This window comes from Musa acuminata, chromosome BXJ1-7, assembly GCF_036884655.1.
Source record: "Musa acuminata AAA Group cultivar baxijiao chromosome BXJ1-7, Cavendish_Baxijiao_AAA, whole genome shotgun sequence".
NCBI classification, from domain to species: Eukaryota; Viridiplantae; Streptophyta; class Magnoliopsida; order Zingiberales; family Musaceae; genus Musa; species Musa acuminata.
This window is the reverse complement of record NC_088333.1, coordinates 36,876,149-36,900,910: the sequence shown is the minus strand read 5'-3', so window position 1 is coordinate 36,900,910 and position 24,762 is coordinate 36,876,149. Positions and strand designations below refer to the sequence as shown.

Sequence of the window (24,762 nt, the reverse complement as noted above, 5' to 3'; positions counted from 1 at the left end):
TTTCTTCCATGTGTGTATCAATCAAACTCTCTTTTAATTTAAAGGGTTAAATTTCTTTCAAAATCTATCTACATATTCTTGTGGGAGTGATCCACTCATATGAGTTGGTCCATTTTGGGATGTTTCATCTTTATTCAACCATTAAACCTCCAATTTGATTAGTTCAAAAAATAATTCTCGTTTTATTCGCATCAATCACCAAGTAAGTTTATCTTCGTGCCTCGTGACTTCTCGAGATGGCTTCCCTCTCACAAAGATGCTGTCACCACACCAACTGCCATGTTCAATGTCAGGATTCCCTCTCGCAAAGATGCTGTCGCCACACCAACTGCCATGTTCAATGTCAGGATTTTGTCCCCTGACATAGTTATTTGTATATTTAATCACAATGCGCCGTATGCAAGGGTATATAAAATAATTAATTAAAAAATAACACGACATAACATAACGAAAAAATAAAACACAAAAGGGTTCATTCTAGAGAAGGTGTTTGGGACCAATTTTGAGCACAAGACCGAGTGAGGAAATCCAAATCCTATCAAAGTAGAAATTGAGATCAATAGTTTCATTTTGACTTAGTTGTTAAGATTAAGATATAACCAAGAAATCTATAGATTTTCTTGTTCGGAGTAATCAAGTTTCAGTAATCAAGTTTCAATGCCTGAAGACTTCTGGAGCAAGTGACTCAAACCCATAGTCTCCATTTTTTATGTGGAAACGAAAGCCTGTTGCCTTGTGTCTGAATTTATAAGGAACGACATCTTGGATAGTTGTGGTAGATGTTAGTTTGGCAAGTCTCATATAGTCCCACATCAGAAAAATCAAGTTTGGTATCTCTTGTTTAAACTATAAATAAGGGCCTGGGCTTTGAAGTCAGATGCACCACAAGAAAAACCTAATTGTTTGCTTTAGGCTTTTCTTATTCAGTAATTTTTGGTATTTTATGACCTAGGAACGTCTTCCTAAGGCATTTGTAATAGTCTCTCTTTTATAGTAGTGATTTGCTCCTCTTTTGTCCATGGATGTAGGTCAATTGATCGAATCACGTAAATCTAGTGTTCTTGTCGCTTCTTTTATTCTTCCGCTTTATTGTCTTTGTTGGGTTGCCAAATTTACCTTCTGGTAAATTTCCTGGGGCTAGCTCTAACAAACTTGTATCAGAGTCTGGTTTCGGGATCTTTTAGCAACGATGATAATAACAAACATCGTTGTCGAGAAATTCGACAGAAATGTCAACTTCGACATGTGGCAACTCAAGATGGAGGCTATTCTAGTTCAAGACGAAGTTGATTTGGCACTACATGGAGCTGAGAACATTCCAGATGGTACGTCAAAGAAAGATCTTGCGGGTATGGATAAGAAGGCCCGGCAGCTACGGAGACTACAACTACGAGCATGCGGGACAAGCTTAAAGCCTTGTATATGAAGAGGATAGTAGAAAATCGTCTCTACTTAAAAGTAGAGTTTATATATGCTTCGGATGACTGAAGGTACATCCATACTCTCACATCTTAATAAATTTGATTCCTTGGTTATGGATTTGGAGAATATAGATGCAAAAATTGATGATGAAGATAAGGCCTTGTTACTTTTATATTCTCTTCCACAATCTTTTAAGCATTTTTGTTATATTATGATTTATGAAAAAGAAACAATTTCGTATCAGGAAATTAAATCTGCACTAAAATCTAAGGAGTAGATAGATAGAGATATCATTGGGAAAAGTAAGGGAATTAGGTTGAGGGTCTGATTGTTAAGGGTAAAATGGATAAAAGAGAATTTAATAGTAGTAGATCTAAATCTAGATCTAAATCCAAACATAAAAATTTAGAATTTATGTAGATATTATCATAAAATGGGGCACATTAAGGTTGATTGCTTTAAATTGAAAAATAAATTAAAGTAAAAGGAAAAAATTGTCGAGAAAACTACTGAGTCTATTGAAGCTAGTGTAGCAACTGATAAGAATGATGAAAATATTTTCTTTACTACTGATGGTAGGACGAGGTCTAAAAATGAATGAATTTTAGATTCGGGTTGTTCTTATCATATGTGTCCTAATAGAGATTTGTTTTCTACATATGAATCTTATAATGGTGGAATTGTTTTGATGGGCAATAATGCAGCATGTGATGTTGTTGGTAGAGGAATAATCCGAATTAAAATGCATAATGATATTGTGAGGATGCTCACTAATGTTAGACATGTTCTTGATTTAAAAAAGAATATCATCTCTTTAGGCACCATAGAGGCCTTTGGGTGTAAATACACAGCTGAAGGTGGAGTTATAAAAGTTTCTAGAAGTGCTCTTGTTGTTATGAAAGCTTGTAGGTCTGATAGCTTATATATTTTACAGGGAACTACTATCACATGCTCAGTTGCAGTCTCGTCATCATCATTGTCTGATTCTGACATCACCAAATTATAACATATGCGTTTGGGTCATATGAGCGAAAAAGGTTTGAACATATTGAGCAAAAGGGGTATACTTTACGTACAGAGTACTAGGCCACTGGATTTCTGTAAACACTGCATTTTTGGAAAGCAGAAAAGAGTCAGCTTCAATTCTCCGACAGTTTATAAAACGAAAGGTACTCTTGATTATATTCATTCATACCTTTGGGGTCCAGCTCATGTTCAGTTTAAGGGTGGTGCCAGGTATATATTGACTTTCATTGACGATTATTCTAGAAAAGTTTGGGTTTATTTTCTAAAGCATAAAAATGATATTTTTCTAACCTTTAAATAATGAAAGACTTTGATTGAGAAGCAAACAGGTAAACATATTAAGCGGCTTCAAACAGATAATGACATAAAATTTTGTGAATGTGACTTTGATGAATTCTGCAAAAATGAAGGAATTGTTCGGCATCGCATTGTTAGGATGGTGCCTCAACAAAATGGTGTGGCCGAACGTATGAACATGACACTCTTGGAGAGAGCAAGGTGTATGATCTCAAATACAGGATTGGCAAAGGACTTTTGGGCAGAAGCAATTAATATTTCCTGTTACGTTATCAACCGCGCTCCTTCTGCGGTACTTAACTTTAAAACTCTGGAGGAAGTTTGGTCAGGTACTCTTACTGATTACTTTGATTTAAAAATTTTTGGGTGTCCAGCATAATGCATGTAAATGAAGGAAAATTAGAGCCTCGAGTGAAAAAGTACATTTTTCTTGGGTATGCTTCTGGGGTGAAAGGATACAGATTATGGTGTTCTGATTCCAAATCCCCAAAATTTGTAATCAGTAGAGATGTTACTTTTGATGAATTGTGTATGTTATCTTCTAAAAAAGAATCTACAAGTTGTACAAATGATAGTGCGCAGAAGCAGGTGGAGCTTGAGATTGGTAGTTCAGATTCTTTTAAGTCGAACTTTCTACTCAAAGAATGACAGTAGATAGTCCCAAGTCTACTAACGAAGTTGATCTAGAGGAAGAGTAATATTCCATAGCCAAGGATAGACCACAGAGAGATATTCGACCACCACAAATATATGCAAATTTGGTTGCATATGCTTTGTCTGTTGCAGAAGAAACAAGTGAAGTTGGTGAGCCTACTACCTACTTAGATGTAGTTTTTTGTGATAATTCCGCTAAGTGGTTGATTGTGATGAATGAAGAAATTGAATCTCTCCATCATAATAAAACTTGGGATCTTGTGAAGTCACATTCGGGTAAAAAAATTGTTGGATGCAAATGAGATACTATTGCTGAGGGAAAGGTCCTTGTTCAGAAAATTCATACAAAGGACAATCCATCTGATATCCTTACGAAGCCTCTTCCGATTTACAAGTTCAAGTAGTGCTTGGACTTGGTTGATGTTCATTGTTGGTGATTGCCCGTTGAGGCTTTTATGAAGAAGGTGGAGCAAGTTTTGTTGAGACATATCAAGGTAGAGATTTGTTAGTTTGGCAAGTTCCATATAGTCCCACATCAAGAAAATCAAGTTTGGTATCTCCTATTTAAACTATAAATAAGGGTCTGGGCTTTGAAGCTAGATGCACCACAAGAAAACTTAATTATTTGCTTTATGCTTTTCTTGTTCAGTAATTTTCGATGTTTTATGGCCTAGAAACATCTTCTTAAGGCATTTGTAATAGTCCCTCTTTTATAATAGTGATTTGCTCATCTTTTGTTCGTGGATAATTTTATGGTCTAGGAACATCTTCCTAAGACATTTGTAATAGTCCCTCTTTTATAATAGTGATTTGCTCCTTTTTTTGTTCGTGGATAATTTTATGGATGTAGGTCAATTCATCGAAATCTAGTGTTCTTGTCATTTCTTTTATTCTTCCGCTTTATTGTCTTGGTTCGGTTACTAAAATTACCCTTTCATAAATTTTCTAGGAATAGCTCTAATAATAATGTAAAAAAAAAAAAAAAAAAAGCTCTTAGCGACAACGATCCATCAAACGTCTGTCAATTTCCTGTAATGAAAAAAGGCTCCATCTATACATGTTGCCCGTTTCAGTGGCAAACAGCCTGGTCTTGTTCTCAATCCATAGGGTAAGGCTCTATAAAGAAATAAATCTATCACTCTCTGTATGTCAGCTACAGCTACAGTTTTGTTTTTTTTCTGAAAGAGGAAATGAATTAGCACTTAAAAAAAGAGAGTTACAGCTGCTAGGCAAGGCTGTCGCATCAGCCTTCCAAGAAAAGATGATTGTGAGCAGAAGTGTTGAGTTGTGTGGGGGATGAAGCTGAACTCAACAACCTTCAGCCTCATCCGAAGGATAGCATTATTGAAGACAGCTGAATCTGAGCATATCCATATCTTGCTTAAGCCCTCCTCCTCTGTAAAATTTACGGCTTCAAGAATTGCTAATCCATGATCTATGATCATGGTGAAGGGTCTATGATCTATGATCATGGTGGCATTGATATTTTTGGAATGAGGGTTTTCTTCCAACTGGGTGAAATGCAACAATCATTATGAAAGCTAGAGAATGCCTAATGAATCAGGACTTTTAATTCATTCTAGAACTAAAATTTGACAACGAACTTGTTTGGTCCGAGACTTTTGCAGAGGCCCATTGCTTGAGAGCAACAATAATCTCATCCAATGAGAATGGTTTACGAAAGCTGATATGATTAGTAGAGAAAATACTTGGACATTAGGACAAGTATGCCATTAGAGAGGACAGACGTGTTAATAGCAGTCCAAAAGTTGGTGTACCAACAAGAAGCAAAAGAAGAGACAATCGGTGTTTGACTTCATTCCAGTCATGGTTGATGATCCGGTGGATGGAGTTCCTCTCCTCCTTGAGGTTGAAAATTTTATGGTGGATAGAATTCCTCATCTCCTTGAGGTTGAAAATTTTATGGTGGATAGAATTCCTCATCTCCTTGAGGTTGAATATTTTATGAAAAATTTAGAGTTAAGGAAGTTGTCTGTTAGGGATTATGCCCTTATTACATAGTAAAGTGAGTTTAGACCCTTCATGAGAGAGGGAACGAGAGGCATCCTCGGCTTCAAGAGTAGTGATCTCTTGGGAGTTAGATTTTATAAGGTCTTCCGCCTCGTTGTAATAATGATGTCAGCTATAGTTGCTCCACGATTATTTTGATACATGACAAAAAATTTTAATCTGACAACACATGTTCTGATCAAAATATTATGGTTTGGCGACTAACAAAATAGATAACATTTTTTTGATGTCGGCGCTAAAATATTTTGGTTCTTTGATCATCAAAACTTGGTCTTTGATACGTGTAGATATAGCACTGCCAAGTTGGATTGAATAAATGGTGACAACAAAGTCCAAATTTTGTCTGTCAGACAAGGTAAAAACACAATTATCAGGACAAAGCATACAAATTCAGCTACTTAAGGAAATGAACATGTTCCCAGGGGAGACATAATATCCTTGTTGTCTCAGAGGTCGAAATCGGAGAGCAGTGTCGTAAAGACCATGGTCGTCAATATGGGCATCATGGATATGGTTTAACGCTTCATTTATTTCCTTCTCGAAGTGATAATCCAATCCAATAAGCTGGATTGAATCGACCAAATTCATAGTTAGCAAGATGTCAGTAGGATCCTTGGATATGCTTCTTATCTGCTCCATCAGTTCCGCAGCTCTCTCTTTTATCCTTGTATCACACTCCTCCTGCAATAGACGAGAAAAGGGAGTTTTTTCATGGTACTGAAACCGCAGGAAACCGCAACTATGTCGATGAAGGACCAGTTTAAGCATGAGTGCTATTTAGCTGGAGCTAAATTATCAACACCCCTCTTTACAGGTGACCTTCTTGCTGAAAGCTGGAAACATCTTTGGCAAATAGGATGGCAGGGTTACATACCGATGTTGGAGTGACGGACTGGCCATGTTGGATAAAGTAGTCCGCCCCAACCCTCGGACGATAGCTTACAGACTTGCGAACCATAAGCTCATCATCTGGAACAAGTGATTGCTGACTCAGACTCTCCATTCTTATTTTATGTGAAGACTAATTAAACATGCGAGGTGGCGACGGAGAGCCTGCTGCTTGGTGTTGGAATTTATGAGGACACAACATCTTCGTCTGTTCATGTGGAAGACTAATACGAGCCACGACTCTCCTCCACTTTGTGGAGATTACCTATTAAACCAAGTTTCACACGACGCGAAAGAGAAAAGAAATTATCATCATACATCTCTACTCACGATTCATACTATCAAAATTGAACTCGGCTGTGTCTGTTCTAACAAAAATAAATAGCAACTTCGTGGTGATAGGGAAGCGACGAAAGGATTACAAATGTGTCAATTTGGTTTCCATAGCCACCGACGAAAGATATGAAGAGACGTTAGCGTTACAAATGCCAATTGGTTTCCATCATCGACGTAAGATACGAAGAGACGTAAGGATAAAAAATATGCAGGTCATTTTGTGTTTTGTTGCCTCGGTCTATAATCTTTGATCAAGGTGGCATTGATGTTGTAAAGGAGACGCATGTTACAAAAGATATGAAGAGACGTAAGCGTTACAAATGCCAATTGGTTTCCATGCATGGGTGCCATCGACATAAGATATGAAGAGACGTAAGGATTCCAAATGTGCAGGTCTTTTTGTGTTTTATTGCCTCTTGTGTCGCTCTCCGTTATTCATGTTTTTTTATCTGCCACATCAATTGTTCCATATTTGGTTTGAGTGACTCAATAGCAACAAATCCGAATTGTGATGACATGGTCCATTTGATGAGACTAGCACAAATCCGGCTTCGCCTGTGGTAGTAACTGTGGGCATTTCAAAGGTCTAAGTTGGTTGACGAAAGACTTGGACGCTCCTCAAGTCCTACTGTGGATTCGAATGCATGTTTCCTGATCAATCTGTACAAAGATTAAGGTTGGATGGATTTCTTGACCTGATCATTCTGACACTCAAACCATTTACCTATAAGTATGGAGTAATCCTAGTGAATAGTCATTGACTTTGATTTCTTCTTGTATGGAGAGCTTTCTATAATGGGTTTAACCCATGCTGAGCTGTCACATGTCTGAGTATGTATTGGAACAAATATTATCCCTATCACATAGCATGACCAGAAGACGAGTGATTTGAACCAAAAGATGCAGCTTAAGCGATCTTGGATGGATAATGATATTTTGAATAATATTATTAGCAATCCTAGATACTTTCTGGGTCGATTGTGCTTCTTCCAAGGGTATGCACATTCTATCATGGGATTGGGATAGGGATAATTCTTTCTAGATATGCTACGTCTTGGGACTGATAACCTTTCTTATGAAATATACACTTCAAGCTCAACAGAGGCCAACATCTTTCCATCATTGATAGTATATGAGATAAAATGGTTAGAACTAAATATGCCGTGATTTATCCTTGGAATATTCAAAATTATTATGGCAAAGCTAGAATCGGGTTTGTTTCTTATCGCTCTTGAAAGTTTAAGAGGAGAGTTCACTAAATTTTTTGGTGATATTTCTATTATTGATGTTTTCAAAGATAACTATATTTTAGATTCTCCTAGTCCATTCAAGCATGCTTTCAGCAATATACATGCTAGTGATAGATCTTTGGTGGTTCTAATCTCATTGTTAATCCATATATCACATGATCATTTTTAGTTTTAGAAGCTAGATAATAAGAGGGTTGGTTCTGCTAAGTCTGCCTATCATTTTCTTGCTTCTCAGTTGGGATGGTTGATCCTAACGTGGACTAGTTGTATTGTTTGTGGAAGCTTCCCGTGTTGCCTCAGGTTCAATTTTTTTGTTGGAAACTTTTGCACCGCCACCTCTCATTGATCGTCTCAACTAAGAGTGTGCAGTAATGCTACTACTTGTCCCTTCTGTCAATCTAAAGCAGAAACCATTAATCACTTCTTTCTGTGCGTCTTTCCTATTAAATTATGGCAACTCTTTAAGTCTTAACTAGATATTCAATTTTTAATGAGGGGGTGCAGTGTCCCAATTCTGCTGGCCAACCCTTGTGGGTTCTAAATGATATTGGTCTTTGGTGAATATGGAGGGCTACGAATGATCTTGTTTTCAACCCCATTGCTTGTTCTGTTTACAAGATTTTTCATAAGATAGTAGAATTTGTTCTCTCTAATGACAAGGCAAAATCTTCTGATAGCATGGTGCATGAATTATGTCCAACATACGATATCACTAACTTATCCAAAATGTAGCTTGAATATATATGTTTCCGAATTGTAATCATCCCAAACTTAACTAAGAAGTATCTTGATATCTGATGTAAGCATCTTGATATCTTGATAACTTAAGAGCCTTTCTTAAGTTGGCAAGACTGAAAAGAGTGAAAATTGGAAATAGCTAATATAATTTTGTAACACAGACCAGCAATTTGCAAATTGCTTTGAACTACTGTTAAGCAAGGATTTCTGTTTTCCATAGATAATACTGGCTTGAGCTTCCCAAGACTAGTACAATACACGTTCATTTACAAAGGCTTACATATATTTCAGAATAAAGGATTCATAGAAGAAGCAAGCATAGTACAATACACGTTCATTTACAAAGGCTTACATATATTTCAGAATAAAGGATTCATAGAAGAAGCAAGCATCGTCATACAATCAAAGTAGAATAGGATGTACAAATAACAAAGAGATATATTCCTTCGTCTTCGTAGAGGAGTTGGTGTATCCATCGATGTACTTATATAAAATTTCAATCATTCGTGCAAAATTAACAATCCTTTGGAGTAAAGCAATGGGGAATGCAGTTTGATTGAGGCACTCTTCGTTTATATCCTTCCATGCATCGTCAACTAGAACTTGGAGCTTCTTACATGCCACATGAACATTTGTTCCATATTCTTTCATGTAGCATTGCACTGTGGAGGCAACATGTTCCCTAGTTTGTTCCAACTGCAAATTTTATGAAAAAAGAGGATGAATGATCTACAAACTGAATTCTGGGGGATCCTTTCAGGATTTACATGTTCGTTATATGAAAACAAATTAATAGACTATTATGGATAACAAGGTGTAGATGAGTGGAATTTGGGAATCTACAGATGCGGAAGCTTACGAACTGGAGTTTTTTCGTTTGTGCTAGATTTCTTAGTTCAGCAAAACTTTGATAATGCAATTGAGTAAAACAACAAATGCTTTTGAGGTGATAAATAGAAGGAATATTGAAGACAACCTTTGGAGATTACCCTATTAAACCTCAATTATGTGCCATCTCATCTAATTGGAGAATGTATGTTATTTTCTTTTTCTTTTTTTTATGTTATCATATTTCTACTAGGAGTGAAATCAATGCAAAATTTACTATGAAAAATGTTTATATGATATAAAATATAGGAGATTATGTTATGACCATACCTCATGTGAAGTAATGTCATTCATGATACGGGCAATTATCGTAGAAGCTCGGACAATCTTTGGGAAACTAGTAATCCACTTAAATACCTCCTCCGTCGCTATTTCTCCCATTCCAACAAAAGAAGCACATTTGAGCATAGGATATGCTGCACTTATCAGGGAAACCTGTAGGTGTTCTTCAACAGTTGGCACGTAACGTTGAGCACACCATTTGGATTCCTCGAAGTAAGCTTTAGATACAGCTTTCATCTGTATAGGTAAAATAAACCCATTCCTTAATGTACCTAATGCATGAGCCATGTATATGTAAGAAATGGAATTTTAACATCTCACTTCATGATTGTCACATATGGAATGATTATTCTCTGTACAATCATTGTATTCGCTAATTGTAATGCTACTTCATGAAAATTTAAACAAGGTCTTCCAGATTCATCACGTACCGCTTCCTTAAGATAGTATAAGCGATACTTCTCATCGAGTGCTAACAAAGTTTCGAATTCTTCAAAGGTGTGAATTAACTTGAGAAAGTAGTCCTTCATATACTCTGGTAGTTGTTGAACAGTCTTTGCGTCCCATCTGCATATGAATTAGTCCCATCTTTAGAAAAAAAGTAGTTGATATTTCATATATTGTTGTTATTGTTATTACTAGTATTAATATTGTTTTGTTATCCACAATGGTCGAAACTATTTTCATGCTTTTAGTGACACATTATGTTATCGCCTATTGCATGCAAAGTCAGTGAAATATAATCTTTCGGTCGATATAAGATTTCCAAACCTTTGGATTGCCTCGGTGAATTGTCGACTCTCCTCCAGTGTGCTATAGACATCATAGATGTCATCCATAATAGTGATTAGGGCAAAGACCTTGGCCGTTATCATTCGTGCACGGGAATAGTGGGGTTCAAAGTATATGCCCAGAGTCCAATAGTAGCACTCCACCAATCGGTCTCGAGAAAACTCGAGACTTTTGAAGGGTGCTATTTCGTTCCACCACCTTCAAGTCATCCACGATCCAGAATAAATATAGATGAGAAACATGAAATCATTCAACAATCGATCTACTTAACCATATCCTCTATGGATCTTTCTCTTTGCAGAAATCAAGAAGAAATATGGCTAGTAGTAGTAAAAATTAATGTGAGGGGACCTTACAAAGAGATGTTCTTGAGCTCCTCACGATGAAGAGATTGTAGTATATTGAAGTCCAGCTTTGCAAGCTCCAGTATGACATCATTTCGTGTGGCATCCTCTTGGTATATAAAGATATAATCTCTTGCCAAGAGCCTTCTCATCCTTCTATATAGAGGTGTCTCGAGGTCAAGAGACACTTGCGTTGTTAATGGTGGTTTAAGATCGCCTAACGCAGATAATAGATGGTTCCTGGTAAAAGAGATGGCTTCATCAAGAATTATCTCCCTGTGAGTCCCAAGATGAGCTGCGTTGTACAAGCTTAACAGTCCCTTCACATCACTTTCCAAGGTACACATGAAACTCCCTTTCTCATCTTTGAACTTGTTAAAAACATCTACAGAAACACAAGATTCTTGTTTTATAGAAAAAAATAAAGCCATATTATCAAAAATAATTTGCTGTGATTAAGTAATTACGTGATGATCAATATAATTACTTTTGTGTGTGATTTTTATGTTTATTGTCCCCAAGAAAATGTCACAATAACATGCCCTTATTATATAGTGTGTAAAAAGAGCAAGATAAAGAAGGGCATCAACAAATTATATAAATAGTTCTTCAACTATGAAATCAGCATAATTTCGATGCAAATGACTTTAGTACTTCGAGCATAAGTTTCTCATCTATGATTAATTAAAAAAAAAAAAGATGATAAAAAAAGGTCGTATCATATTTTGTGGATAGCACAGACAACTACTGTTTTATTAAAGGAAATGAGAATATTACTTGGGGACACGTAATATCCTTGTTGTCTGAGCAGCCGAAACCAGAGAGCAGTGTGGTAAAGACCATGGTCGTCAATATTAGCATCATGGATTCGACTTAATGCTTCTGTTATTTCCTTCTGAAGGTGATAATCCAATCCAAGAAGCTGGATTGGATCAATCAATTCCATGATCTGCAGCAGACCAGTAGTATCATTGAACATGCTCTTTAATTGCCCCCTGAGTTCTTCAGATCTCTATTTCATCCTTGCATCACACCTCTTCATCATCCATGAATATATATATATATATATATATATATATATATATATATAGAACAAAGTACATTTTTTAATATAGTTGTTATAGGAGATCAAAAAGTAGAGTGTGAGGTCACCCGGTGACTGTTTTTTCGATGGGCTGATTAAGTTGCTTTCTTAAAACAAAAATCCTCCTTCATATTTAAAAACACAAATCGAATTACTTCTGCAAACATAATTTTTCTATGCCTGAAGTAAACACAAGGCGAACACAAAATTATAGATAAAACATACAAATACATCTACTCCAAGGAAACGTAAGAGCATATTACCAGGGGTCACATGATACCCTTGTTGTCTCAGCAGGCGAAACCGGAGAGCAGTATCGTAGAGAGCCTGATCGTTAAAATCGGCATCATGGACTCGGTTTAATGCTTCACTTATTTCTTTCTCGAAGTGATAACTCAATCCAAGAAGCTGGATTGAATCGACCAAGTCCATAGTTTGCAAGATGTTGGTAATGTCCTTGAACATGCTTCTTACCTGCTCCATCAGTTCTGCAGCTCTCTCTTGCATCCTTGCATCGCACTCCTGCATCCTCCATAGCATAGCAATTAATTGTTCAACCAACAAAACCGAAAGAAAGTAGCATGCGCACATTTTTCATGTTAATGAAACATTAACACCATTCGTTCTCGGAGAGTTTCTTGCCTAAAACTTAGAACTTATGTGAGATATATGTGTATATACATGCCTGTGTACTGGGGGAGGACTGGGCCTGTAAGATAAAGTAATCACCCCAAACGGTGGGATGGTAGCTTACAGACTTGCGAATCACCACTTCATCACCTGGAACGTGTGGCTGCGAAATTACGTTCTCCATTCTGATCTGGATGCAAGTGATGACAGGATGGCGAGAGCCTGCAGCCTCGTGTAGCAATTTATAGAGTCTTGAATCTGGTTTGGTTTCGGAAGTGTCACGTTTTCTGAGAAAGAAGATAACGAATGGGCCATCAGGGACTGTACGCTCCTTTTTGATTGGCTTATGTTTTAGCTTATCCATCATCTTTAATTGACGTCCTATGATTAGTTTTGCTTCTAATAATATAGGAAAAAGGCGAGATATAATTAGTTTTGCATCCATCACCCTTGCTCTCACTCTCGTAATAGACACTATAAATCATGTATATAATCGTATATTAACTTAAGTTTTATAATAAACTCTAAACAGTGTGAAACTCATCATATCAGTCTACTCACTCTCAAACTATAAATAATATTACATAAACTTTAGTTTAACTTTTAACATTTTTTCCATGTGTGTATTAATCGAACTCTTTTTTACTTTAAAGGGTTAAATTTCTTTCAAAACCTATCTACATATTCTTGTAGGAGTGATCCACCCATATGAGTTGGTTCATTTTGGGATGCTTCATCTTTATTCAATCATCAAATCTCCAATTTGATTAATCGACGAAATAATTATCATTTTATAAAATAATAAATTAAAAAAATAACATGACATAACATAACGAAAAATTAAAACACAAAAGGGTTCATGCTAGAGAAGGTGTTTGGGACCAATTTTGAGCATAAGACTGAGTGAGGAATTCCAAATCCTATCAAAGTAGATATTGAGATCAATAGTTTCATTTTGATTTGTTGTTAAGATTAAGATATAACCAAGGAATCTATAGATTTTGTTGTTCGGAGTAATCAAGTTTCAGTAATAGAATTCTCAAATATTTTTCCCAGATGTGGATGTGTGTGGTTGGTTGCACGGCATAGTACTAAAGCAGCAATTACTAATTTCAAAGAAGGCGCACGAGGGATCGTCTCTTTGATATAAATATGTTAACATACAAAAAAAAGAAAGTTCACATGAGATTTTTAGATGAAAGGATTTGGAATTTGATTGCCCACAGGTCGATGCTCTCACATGCTTGGCGGCCGACATGGGATAAACTTAAATCTATGAATTATTCAAATCTATAATGATATATTTATGCCATCATTACGAAACCCAAGGATGTATGATCTAAGCAATGTAGATCCAATAGAGTTTTTTTTTTTTTCACCATTGGCAAGCGGGATTTGATTTCATGGCCTTACTATTAATCGTCAGGTTTGTTATCAGCTAAGCTGCTGTGTACATACTATTCATTGAACGTTTTGGAGATTATCTAAATCTGGGTGTACGTACTATTAGATCATCTAAATCTGCTGCGTATATACTATTCATTGAACATTTTGTTATCAGATCCTCAAGTGGTATAACATGATAAAGCAGTCTCTACACACACTCGGAAGAAAGCCTGCAGACTTGCGAACCACAACCTCATCACCTGGAGCAAGTGACAGCAACTCCATAGTCTCCACTTTTTATGTGGAAAAAAAACTAAAGCTGGCAGATGGCAAGAGCATGTCCCCTTGTGTTGGAATTTATAACGAATTCCAACACAAGGGACTATGGATTCCCATGGCAACAGCATGTTCACTTTGTCGAGGCTATGCTCCTCCTTGTCATCCATCAATCGTTTGTCAAAGGGAATGCATTAGCACTTAAGAAAGAGTGTTGCGACTGCTAGGCAAGGCTGTCGCATCAGCCTTCCCAAAATATAGATGATTGTGAGCAGAAGTGTTAAGTTGTGTGGGGATGAAGCTGAACTCCACAACCTTCAGCCTCATACAATGAGTAGCATTATTAAAGACTGCAGAATCCATATCTTGCTTAAGCCCTCCTGCGCTGTAAAAAATTTAGGGTTTCAAGTTGCTATTCCTTCCGCTATTACAGTATTGTGTGCTTTAATTGCAGCACAGTCAACAGCTCTGACCGATCTGTTGGTAGGTGACTATCAACTTAAGAGTATTCCAGATATTAAACATATATATATTATTAAAAAATTCTAGAAATAAAAGATTCTTTTTGACAAAAGTTAAAAAAAAAAAAAAAACTTCTTTCCAAAATCTATCCAATTATGCTTAAATGAATAGGCAAAAACAACATATTGCCGGATTTTCTTAATATATATTAGAAGAAAATTATTGGAATTCATATCTATGATGGGATCTCCAAATATTAAAGACTTCTTATGGAAGGTTCCGAACCCCACGGACATGATGGGACGTCTCGTGCCACAATCTATTTCATGGAGAGCTTTTCCATCAGTCGGCCGATGAGTCTGTCCTCGTGTTTCAAGCCTTCCGGCGAACATGTGGCTGTGCTTATTCCCTTCTCTGTGGTGGATGATCAGCTCCACGACTTGGAAGTTATCTGGAACTGCAGCCTCACATGAGACGCATTAGCACCTAAGAAAGTGAGTTCCAGCTGCTAGGCAGGGCTGTTGCAACAGCGTTCCAAAAGGAAGAGTACCTTGCGAGTTCTCCCCAAACAAATGCAAGATGGTGATTGTTAGGGATGAAGCTGAACTTAACAACCTTCAGCTTCGCACAAAGGATAGCAATGTAAAAGACAATGCCATCTAGGAATCAGGGAGTGTATATATTGCTGTTTACGTAGGTGACGATGTTAGCAGAAGCATATTTAGGGCTTTAAGAATTGCTAATCCTTCCATTATTACAGCATCTTGTGCTTTAATTGTATACAATCAATTTCTCTCATCTATCGGCACTCTTTTGTTTTCAAACAAAAATATCATTCGGTAACGAAAATAAGAATAAACATATTATAACAGTTTCAAGACATGTTGTATTTAAAAGAAGAGGACCTGTGAGGATGGGGAATAAGAAAATGATAAAAACAGAATATTACGATACAACTAAAAGAGAAATTTTTTAATAAAAAATAAAATAATATTAAACAAGAGGTATGATCAAGAACACTCATAAAATATTCCTATATGCACACATCTTTGTTTCATGAACCATAGTCATATTTATATGACCTAATGATAACTATTTTGTTAGGATCAAGTTGGCATTAAGGGGGGAGTAAGTTAGTGCTATCGTAAAAATTAATTCGATTCAAAACTTTTGGCTTGATAAAAACATATCGGAAAAGATATTGAAAGTGTGCTTGACTTGGAATAAGATTGATAAGCAATTAAGGCAGAAAACAATAGTAATGAAGAGCAACAAGAAAGTACACACCAATTTTATAGTGGTTCGATCATCGTGACCTATGTTCACTCCCGATGCTTCCTCCGTTGAGGCCACCGTCATTTATTAACGGTCTTCCTTTAATGGGTATAAACCAACCACGCTCTTACAACTCTTTCTCCTTTTTACAAATTTAGGAGATAACCTTTTACAAATCTCATACCTCTCTTAGATTGATAACAAAGCTAAAGAAGGAGGAGGAGGAGGACACTTAGCACATTTACAATACTTTCACACCCAATATGTCAAGACTTTTGTTCACACTTTCATGCTCTTTAGGATTAATACAATACTAAGAGGAAAGAGGAGAGGAGAGGGAGGGGGGAGGGGGGGAATTAGTGCTTACGTAAAAATGTCGATTTGAAAAACTCGTTTGATGAAAATCAATATCGAAAATATGTTTAAACTTGAAAGCATTTGTAAGTATAGTAAATAAGTGAGCAAGCAAATCAGTTAGCAATTATAAATGAAAAGCATAAAGGAAATTGTTAAACAATTTATAATGGTTCGATCGTCGTGACTTACGTACACTCCCGATTCCTCTTCCGTTGAGGCCACCGGCATCAACTAATGGTTTTTCTTCAATAGGCAAAGACCAACTACCCTCTTACAACTCTTTCTCTTTTTAATAGGTTTAGGAGATAACCCTTACAAACCTCACACCTCTCTTGAATGATCACAAGATTAGAAAGGGAGGAGGAGGACACGTAGCACTTTTTTAGGTTCACAAGTTTTCTGATAAAAAAAACTTTGTTGCTAGCTATTTTTCTTTCATAAAGGTTTTCCAACTTTTTTCAAAGAGAATATGCATAACTTTCAATAGAAACATGGTGAAAGACACTATCATCAAGCCACTATCGAATAAACTCAATTATTTTTTTATTTAACATTTTCCACTCATCATTTTGTAGGTTTTACACTATCCTCTTGCAAAGGTTCATACAAATCGATGCAATATAAGAGATATTCTATTCTTGGCTTTCATATCATCCAATTGTTTCTATTCAAGCTAATCATGTGAGAAACATTACTAGCCTCCATATTCAAATACAAAATTAAATCACCAAAACCCTGCTCTAATATCAATTGATGGGATATAAAGAGAAATAAACTTTTGTATATGAACAAATACTAGCAAGCCATAACACGTAGTGGAATACTAAGATTTACATGGAAAACCTCTCCAATGTGAAGGGTAAAAATCACGGGATAAACTAGAGATAATCTACTATAAGAATAATGAGTATACAAATCTCAATCTCCTGCCTAAAACCCTAGCAACAATCACAAGAGAATAACTGAGATACAAGGATCGCGTCACTGTGTACAATATCTAAATTCTCCCTAAGTAATCACAATAAGAATCTATTATAGATCTGATCTAACTTGAGATGATAACGTTATTAGATGATTGAGAATAGTCTCTCTATGTTATCTTTATTTTCTTCCATTTCTTTATCTTGTTTTTCTCCTCCTTTTTGAATCAAGTTACTATAGCTATTTTCGTCCTTGCTGCTTCTTTTTTCTGCCTTAAAAACGTAGCTGTCATACCCCCCTAATATAAATATGGGGTTTAGAGAAAATGAAGGTGGATTGTGGGCTGTTAAAGCTCACCGTAGGCTGAATCTAGTGAGCTGTCAGCTCAACACATACCTCATGTGAGGTAATGTCATTCATGATACGATCAATTATTGCAGCAGCTTGGACAATCTTTGGGAAACTAGTAATCCACTCAAATGCCTCCTTAGTTGCTATTTCTCCCATTCTAACGAAAGAAACACATTCGAGTATAGGATATGCTGAACTTATAAGGGAAATAGGTAGATGTTTTTCCAAAGTTGGCACGCAATGTTGAGCACTCTATTTAGATTCCTCAAAATAAGCTTCAGATAAATGTTTCATGAGTACCCAAGTAAAACAAAACTATTTCTTAATGATTATAATTTATGAGTAGTGTCTATGAGTAGGATAATCTAAGTTTGACAATCTAAGTTTAATACTATCGCATCTGAAAAGTGAAAATAATAAGAATAAGAAGAATATTAAAATAATAAAAATAGGTTATGTGATATTTCTCAATAAATCTTCAAACTCTTCAAAGTGTAGATTAGATTTAGATAATAATCCTTCATATACTCTAATAATTGATGAACAACCTTCGCGTCCCACCTGTGTATTAGTTTCACCATCTTTAGAAAAACATAACATAAACATAGATGTTATTATTTTGCTATACACGATGGGTAAAACTATTATGTGATATTATAAGTGGCACCTTTTGTTATCATATGATGAGCCATGATAGTAAAAGGTAATCTATCCATCGATATGAAATTTGTAAACCTTTGAATTGCTTTAGCCAGTTGTTAACGCTCCTCCGCTATAGATATCATATATGTCGTCTAGAATTGAAATAAAGGCAATCACCTCGGTCATTATCACTCGTGCACGAGAATAGTAAAGTTCAAACAATACTCCCAGGATCCAGAAGTAGCATTCCACCGTTCTATCTCGAGCAAAATTGAGATTTTTTGAGGGAGCTAAATCATTCCACCACCTTCAAGTCATTCACAAATCAAAGTATACTCCCATGGCAACAGCATGTTCACTTTGTGGAGGCTATGCTCCTTGTCATCCATCAATCGTCTGTCAATTTTCTGTAATTAAAAAAGGCTGCATTACATACATGGCCCCCGTTGCAATGGCAACAGCCTGGCCTAGTTTGCAATCTAGAGGGTTAAATTCTTTGAGGTGGTATTCCTCGTGATGCTCCATTAATAATGCTTTAACTTCCTATAAACAAGTATATCTCTCATGCTCTATAACTCAATTGTGATTTAGCAATGGGATCAATTGGATCTTGATAAAAAAAATATATATATATACTCAAATCCAATTTGAATATTTAAATAATAATTAGTTAGATGTAAATATTTAAAGATAAGATTATGTGTACTGATTCGTAAGGGTCTTTGGGTACATTCCTTTTTAATTTAAAATATGAGATCTGGAAGATCAGTATACATAATCAAATTCAAATAAATTAAAAATAGATATGTATTCATCTTATGTGCTTAAATTATATTTAAAATAATTAAATAAAAAGAAAACATGTTGGAATTCAACCTATTATAGGAAAATTGTACTTAAAACATCGTGAATTTTATTTGACTCAAATTCAAATAAATACATGTTTCCATCAACCGAAGATGAGTTGTTTTCGACGTCAGGTCTTTGTTAAAGAGTGCTTTTGTGTTTGACGCCTTTCCGCGAACATGTGGCTGTGCTGATCTCTTCTCAGTGGTGGATGATCAGCTCCGGGAGTTCATCACGGTGGGTGACTTGTAACTGCAGCCTCAAATCAAATGAGACTTATATTTGGACTTAATGTCAGCTACAGCTACAGTTTTGTTTTTGTTTTTCGAAAAAGGGAATGCATTAGCACTTAAGAAAGAGTGTTGCGGCTGCTAGGCAAGGCTGTCGCATCAGCCTTCCCAAAATAAAGATGATTGTGAGCAGAAGTGTTAAGTTGTGTGGGGATGAAGCTGAACTCCACAACCTTCTGGCTCATACAAAGAGTAGCATTATTAAAGACTGAAGAATCCATATCTTGCTTAAGCCCTCCTGCGCTGTAAAAAATTTAGGGTTTCAAGTTGCTATTCCTTCCGCTATTACAGTATTGTGTGCTTTAATTGCAGCACAGTCAACTGCTCTGACCGATCTGTTCGTAGGTGACTAACAAGTTAAGAGTATTCCAGATATTAAAAATATTTATTTTATTAAAAATTCTAGAAATAAGAATAGGCAAAAACAACTGTTGGCGGATTTTTCTTAATATATATTAGAAGAAAATTATTGGAATTCCTATCTATGATGGGATCTCCAAATATTAAAGACTGCTTATGGAATGTTCCGAACCCCACGGACATGATGGGACGTCTCGTGCCACAATCTATTTCATGGAGAGCTTTTCCATCAGTCGGCCGATGAGTCTGTCCTCGTGTTTCAAGCCTTCCGGCGAACATGTGGCTGTGCTTATTCCCTTCTCTGTGGTGGATGATCAGCTCCACGACTTCAATACGGGAAATCATCTGGAACTGCAGCCTCACATGAGACGCATTAGCACCTAAGAAAGTGAGTTACAGCTGCTAGGCAGGGCTGTTGCAACAGCGTTCCAAAAGGAAGAGTACCTCGTGAGTTCTCCCCAAACAAATGCAAGATGGTGATTGTTAGGGATGAAGCTGAACTTAACAACCTTCAGCTTCGCACAAAGGATAGCAATGTAAAAGACAATGCCATCTAGGAATCAGGGAGTGTATATATTGCTGTTTACGTAGGTGACGATGACGATGTTAGCAAAAGCATATTTAGGGCTTTAAGAATTGCTAATCCTTCCATTATTACAGCATCTTGTGCTTTAATTGTATACAATCAATTTCTCTCATCTATCGGCACTCTTTTCTTTTCAAACAAAAATATCATTCGGTATTGAAAATAAGAATAAACATATTATAAGAGTTTCAAGACATGTTGTATTTAAAAGAAGAGGACATGTGAGGATGAGGGAGCAAGAAAATGATAAAAACATAATATTACGGTATAATTAAAAGAGAATTTTTTTAATAAAAAAATAAAATAATATTAAACAAAAGGTATGATTAAAAACACTAATAAAATATTCCTATCTGCATACATCTTTGGTTCACGAACCATAGTCATATTTATATAACCTAATGATAACTATTTTATTAGAATCAAGTTAGCACTAAGAGGGGGGGGGGTATAAATTAGTATTATCGTAAAAATTGATTCGTTTCGAAACTTTCAGCTTGATAGAAACATATCAAAAAAGATGTTGAAAGTGTGTTTGACTTAGAATAAGAGTGCAATTAAGGAAGAAAACAACAGTAATGAAGAGCAACAAGAAAGTACATATTAGATTATAACTTTATCAATTATTTTCATCATAAAAATTCATGATTCAATACTTTAATAATACAGAAAGGAGTGGGGTATTTATAGGCCCCAATGGCTTTAAAAATAGAGCCAAACAGTGTCTCATCTTGGATTTCCGAGGTATTAGCGGTACCACCATCATTATTGGGTGGTACCACCACCTAGTCTAAGTGGTATGACTGTCTGACAAAGCATCGAAGACCGGGCTCAAGCGATACCACCGCTTGACAGGGCGATACCACTGCCTGGTAGCATTAACTATCGGTGGTACCATCGCCCAGACCACCTGAGAGGCTAAGCCTCAAGCAGTACCACCGCCTAGTTTAGGCGGTACCACTACCTAGTTTGGGTGGTGCCACCACTTGACATGGCTCCAAGTGGCTGAATGGGCCATCCAACCAACCCAATTCAGCCTTGTTAAGGGCCCAATTGGCCCCTATTTGAGTTAGTAGGATTTCTCCCAAAACTAACTCAATTTTAAGTCATAACTATGATATTTAAGGCTAAAACAATTAAAATACAAGCAACCTAATTTGTCTAGCACGTCAATTGTTTAGCCGAACTTTCGGTGAACTTCCAACGAACTCCTAGTGAACTTCCGGCGAGCTTTCACTACATCGTATGATCCTTCGATGTATCTCTTAATTCATCTGGCCCGATGCCCGATCATTCACTTCGGCCCAACTTTGATTCTTCCTTAATCATTTTGCCTTTCTCACGATTGTAGTTAGTCCTGTATCACTTATCTCAACATATGAATTAGATCATTAATTCACCAATTGATTTTATCATCAAAATTTGAGATTCAATATATTTCACCTCATCATCTCACCCATGATTAAGTTAGGCGTAGGAACTATCCTCATCATAATAACTTTTTAGATTATAGACCACTTAGGTAGAACTATTTGGAACATAGTCAGAACTATTTAAAATATGACAACTACTGAGATAACTACCTATGAATCAATTCTCAACACTCTCCCTCAATTCATAATAACATAAACTGATTTGAGACATGAAATAAATATGCTTATGAAATATAAGTGATGGTGAGAATATCTGCAACTTGTTCATCTGTGGTACAATACTTCACTATTATGAATACTTGCTAGAAAATCCCAGATGAAATGATAATCTCTATATGCTTCGTTCTTCCATGAAAAGTTGGATTCTTCGTTATTGCAATTGTGGCTTTGTTGTTATAAAATATTTTAGTTGCATCCTTTTATTCTTAATGAAGTTCTCGAAGAAGTTTTCTAAGTCATATTGCTTAATAAGCTGCTGATGTTGCAACTACATATTCTGCTTCAGATTATGATAGTGTAGTTGTTACTTGCTTCTTTGAACTCCAAGATATGGCTCATGATCTGCGGTTAAAAATATTACCTAAAGTACTCTATTTTTCATCCAAAGCTCCTGCCCAATCATTATCAATGAAACCAAATAATTTATATTTAAAATTATGATAATACCAAATGTCATAATCTATAATTTTAGCAATATAACATAGAATTTTTTAATAGCTCCGAGATGATGTTTGCTTAGATTATGCATAAACCTATATGCTACATCAATAGAAAAGGTAATATTTGGTTGAGTATGAGTTAGATAAATCAAACATCCAACCAAAATTTTTGTAGTATCTTGCATTTATTAAATATGTACCATCTTTAAGTTTCAATTTCTCATTTATATTCATGGGTGTTATTGTAGCTTTCAATTAATCATGTTAGACTTTTTAAATAGAACCATTGCATATTTTCTTTATGAAATAAAAAAGTTTATTTGATCCTTGCTTCACCTTCAACCTATGAAAATAGTGCAATAAACCTAAATTTGACATTTCAAATTTATTTATCATGTATTTTTTAAATTCTATCATAAAAGAGTTAGATGAACCCATATATATAATATCATTAATATAAAGGCAAAATATGAGAATATTATATTTACCCTCCTTCTTTAGACAAAGAGTAGGTTTATTATTGCTCATCTTAAACTAATTTTGATGAAAATAATAATCAATTTTGCTATACAATGCCCTTGGAGCTTGTTTAAGCCCATAGAAAGTTTCTTTAGCTCATACATCTTTTTTTCATATCCTTTAACTAAAAAACCTTTGGGTTAAGTAATAAAAATCTTTTCTTATAAATCTTCATTTTAAAATATAGATTTTATATCAAATTAATAAATAGGTCAACTCAAGTAAGCAACTAAATCTAAGACAATTCTCATGGTTTCGAATCTAGGAATTGGAATATCATCAAAATTAATAACTTATTGCTATGAATATCCTTTTGCTATAAGCAAAGCCTTGTGCTTTTGGATACTTCTATCTATATTCTACTTTGTTTTGAACACCCATTTTAATCCAATAGCATTCTTTTCTTTTAGTAGATTCGTTAGCTCTTAGGTTTCATTCTTTTTAATTGACTTAATTTTTTCTTTCATTGCCTTTCGTCATTCCTCTTTTTCAATTACTTCCTTAAAACTTATAGAATCTAAAATAAATAAAACAAATATTGAATCATAAATTTCTATCAGTGATCTGAATTTTCCTTGAGAGGTTTCATCTAAGGAATCATTTGATGAATCTGAATTGCTACTGGGTGAGGCTAATGATTAACTTATTGGAGTAAGATCTATCGCTTGATTATATGGAGTGTCTAGTTTTGCTGGAGTTTGAATTTATTTTTCACCTTCATTGGTCTCCCAATTTTAACTTATCATTTCATCAAACATAATATTTCTATTAATAATAACTTTATTACTAATAGGATTATATAATTAATATACTTTTGATTGTAAGGAATAATCAATTAAGATGTATTTTTAAAATTTTTGATCAAGCTTACGATGATTTTGTGAATTTGCTAAAGCATAAGTAATATAACTAAAAATTCTTAGATGGGTTATACTTGGCTCTTCATACCATATCAAGCTTCAAAAGGAGTTCGATTCATAATAGTCTTTATTGGTGAAATATTTAACAAATAAATTATTGTTGCAACTACTTCTACCCAAAATTAATTCAGAAGAAGATGCTTTCTTTTAAGTGAACTTATTACTATTTCATGATAGTTCGATTATTATGTTCAGCTACACTATTTTGTTCTGGTATATATGGTGCTATATACATATACTACTTTGCCTTTCTATAAGTGTCTTCAATTTTTAAAAATTATCAAATATTTTATATTTTAATTTCAGAAAATATACCTAACTCATGTAGCTATAATCATATATAAATAATAAAAAATGTTGACTTTTACCAAATAATTTTATATTCATAAATCCACATAAATTAGCATGAATTAACTCGAGATAATTAGATGCTCTCCATGCTTTTTCAATAGGAAATAATTTTTTACTTTGTTTATCATAAATGCATCATTCATATATATCAAGTGTATTAATTTTAAACAATCTAAAAATTATTATTATTTAATTAATAAACTTAAACCCTTAATGTTAATGTGTCTATATCTTAAATGTCACAAATTAGACTCATTCTTTTGAGTTATAATAAGAGTATTCATTTTAATATTTGAAATATTAAGTATAAACATCTTGTTTTATATCATACAAGTATTTACTATAATCAAACTAGATTTTTTAACTTTAATAGTGCATAAACCATCATAAAAAATAATTTAATATCAGTCATCTATCAATTGTCCAATATTCAACAAGTTATTTGATATATTAGAGAAAAAAATAT

General features: G+C 35.0%; 1 protein-coding gene across 1 annotated transcript in view; it reads right to left on the bottom strand.

Annotated features, from left to right (window-relative positions):
• Positions 1-8,920: 8,920 nt before the first annotated feature.
• LOC135679729 (alpha-humulene synthase-like) overlaps positions 8,921-24,762 on the bottom strand; it is a 37,532-nt gene continuing 21,690 nt past the window's right edge. The window contains exons 2-8 of the mRNA XM_065193711.1: positions 12,718-12,884; positions 12,296-12,554; positions 10,961-11,333; positions 10,584-10,802; positions 10,244-10,379; positions 9,801-10,049; positions 8,921-9,338 (exon numbers count right to left, since the gene is read on the bottom strand). Coding sequence (XP_065049783.1) covers positions 9,045-9,338; positions 9,801-10,049; positions 10,244-10,379; positions 10,584-10,802; positions 10,961-11,333; positions 12,296-12,554; positions 12,718-12,884 — 1,697 coding nt within the window. The 3' untranslated portion in view covers positions 8,921-9,044. The remainder of the gene's footprint in view (positions 9,339-9,800; positions 10,050-10,243; positions 10,380-10,583; positions 10,803-10,960; positions 11,334-12,295; positions 12,555-12,717; positions 12,885-24,762) is intronic.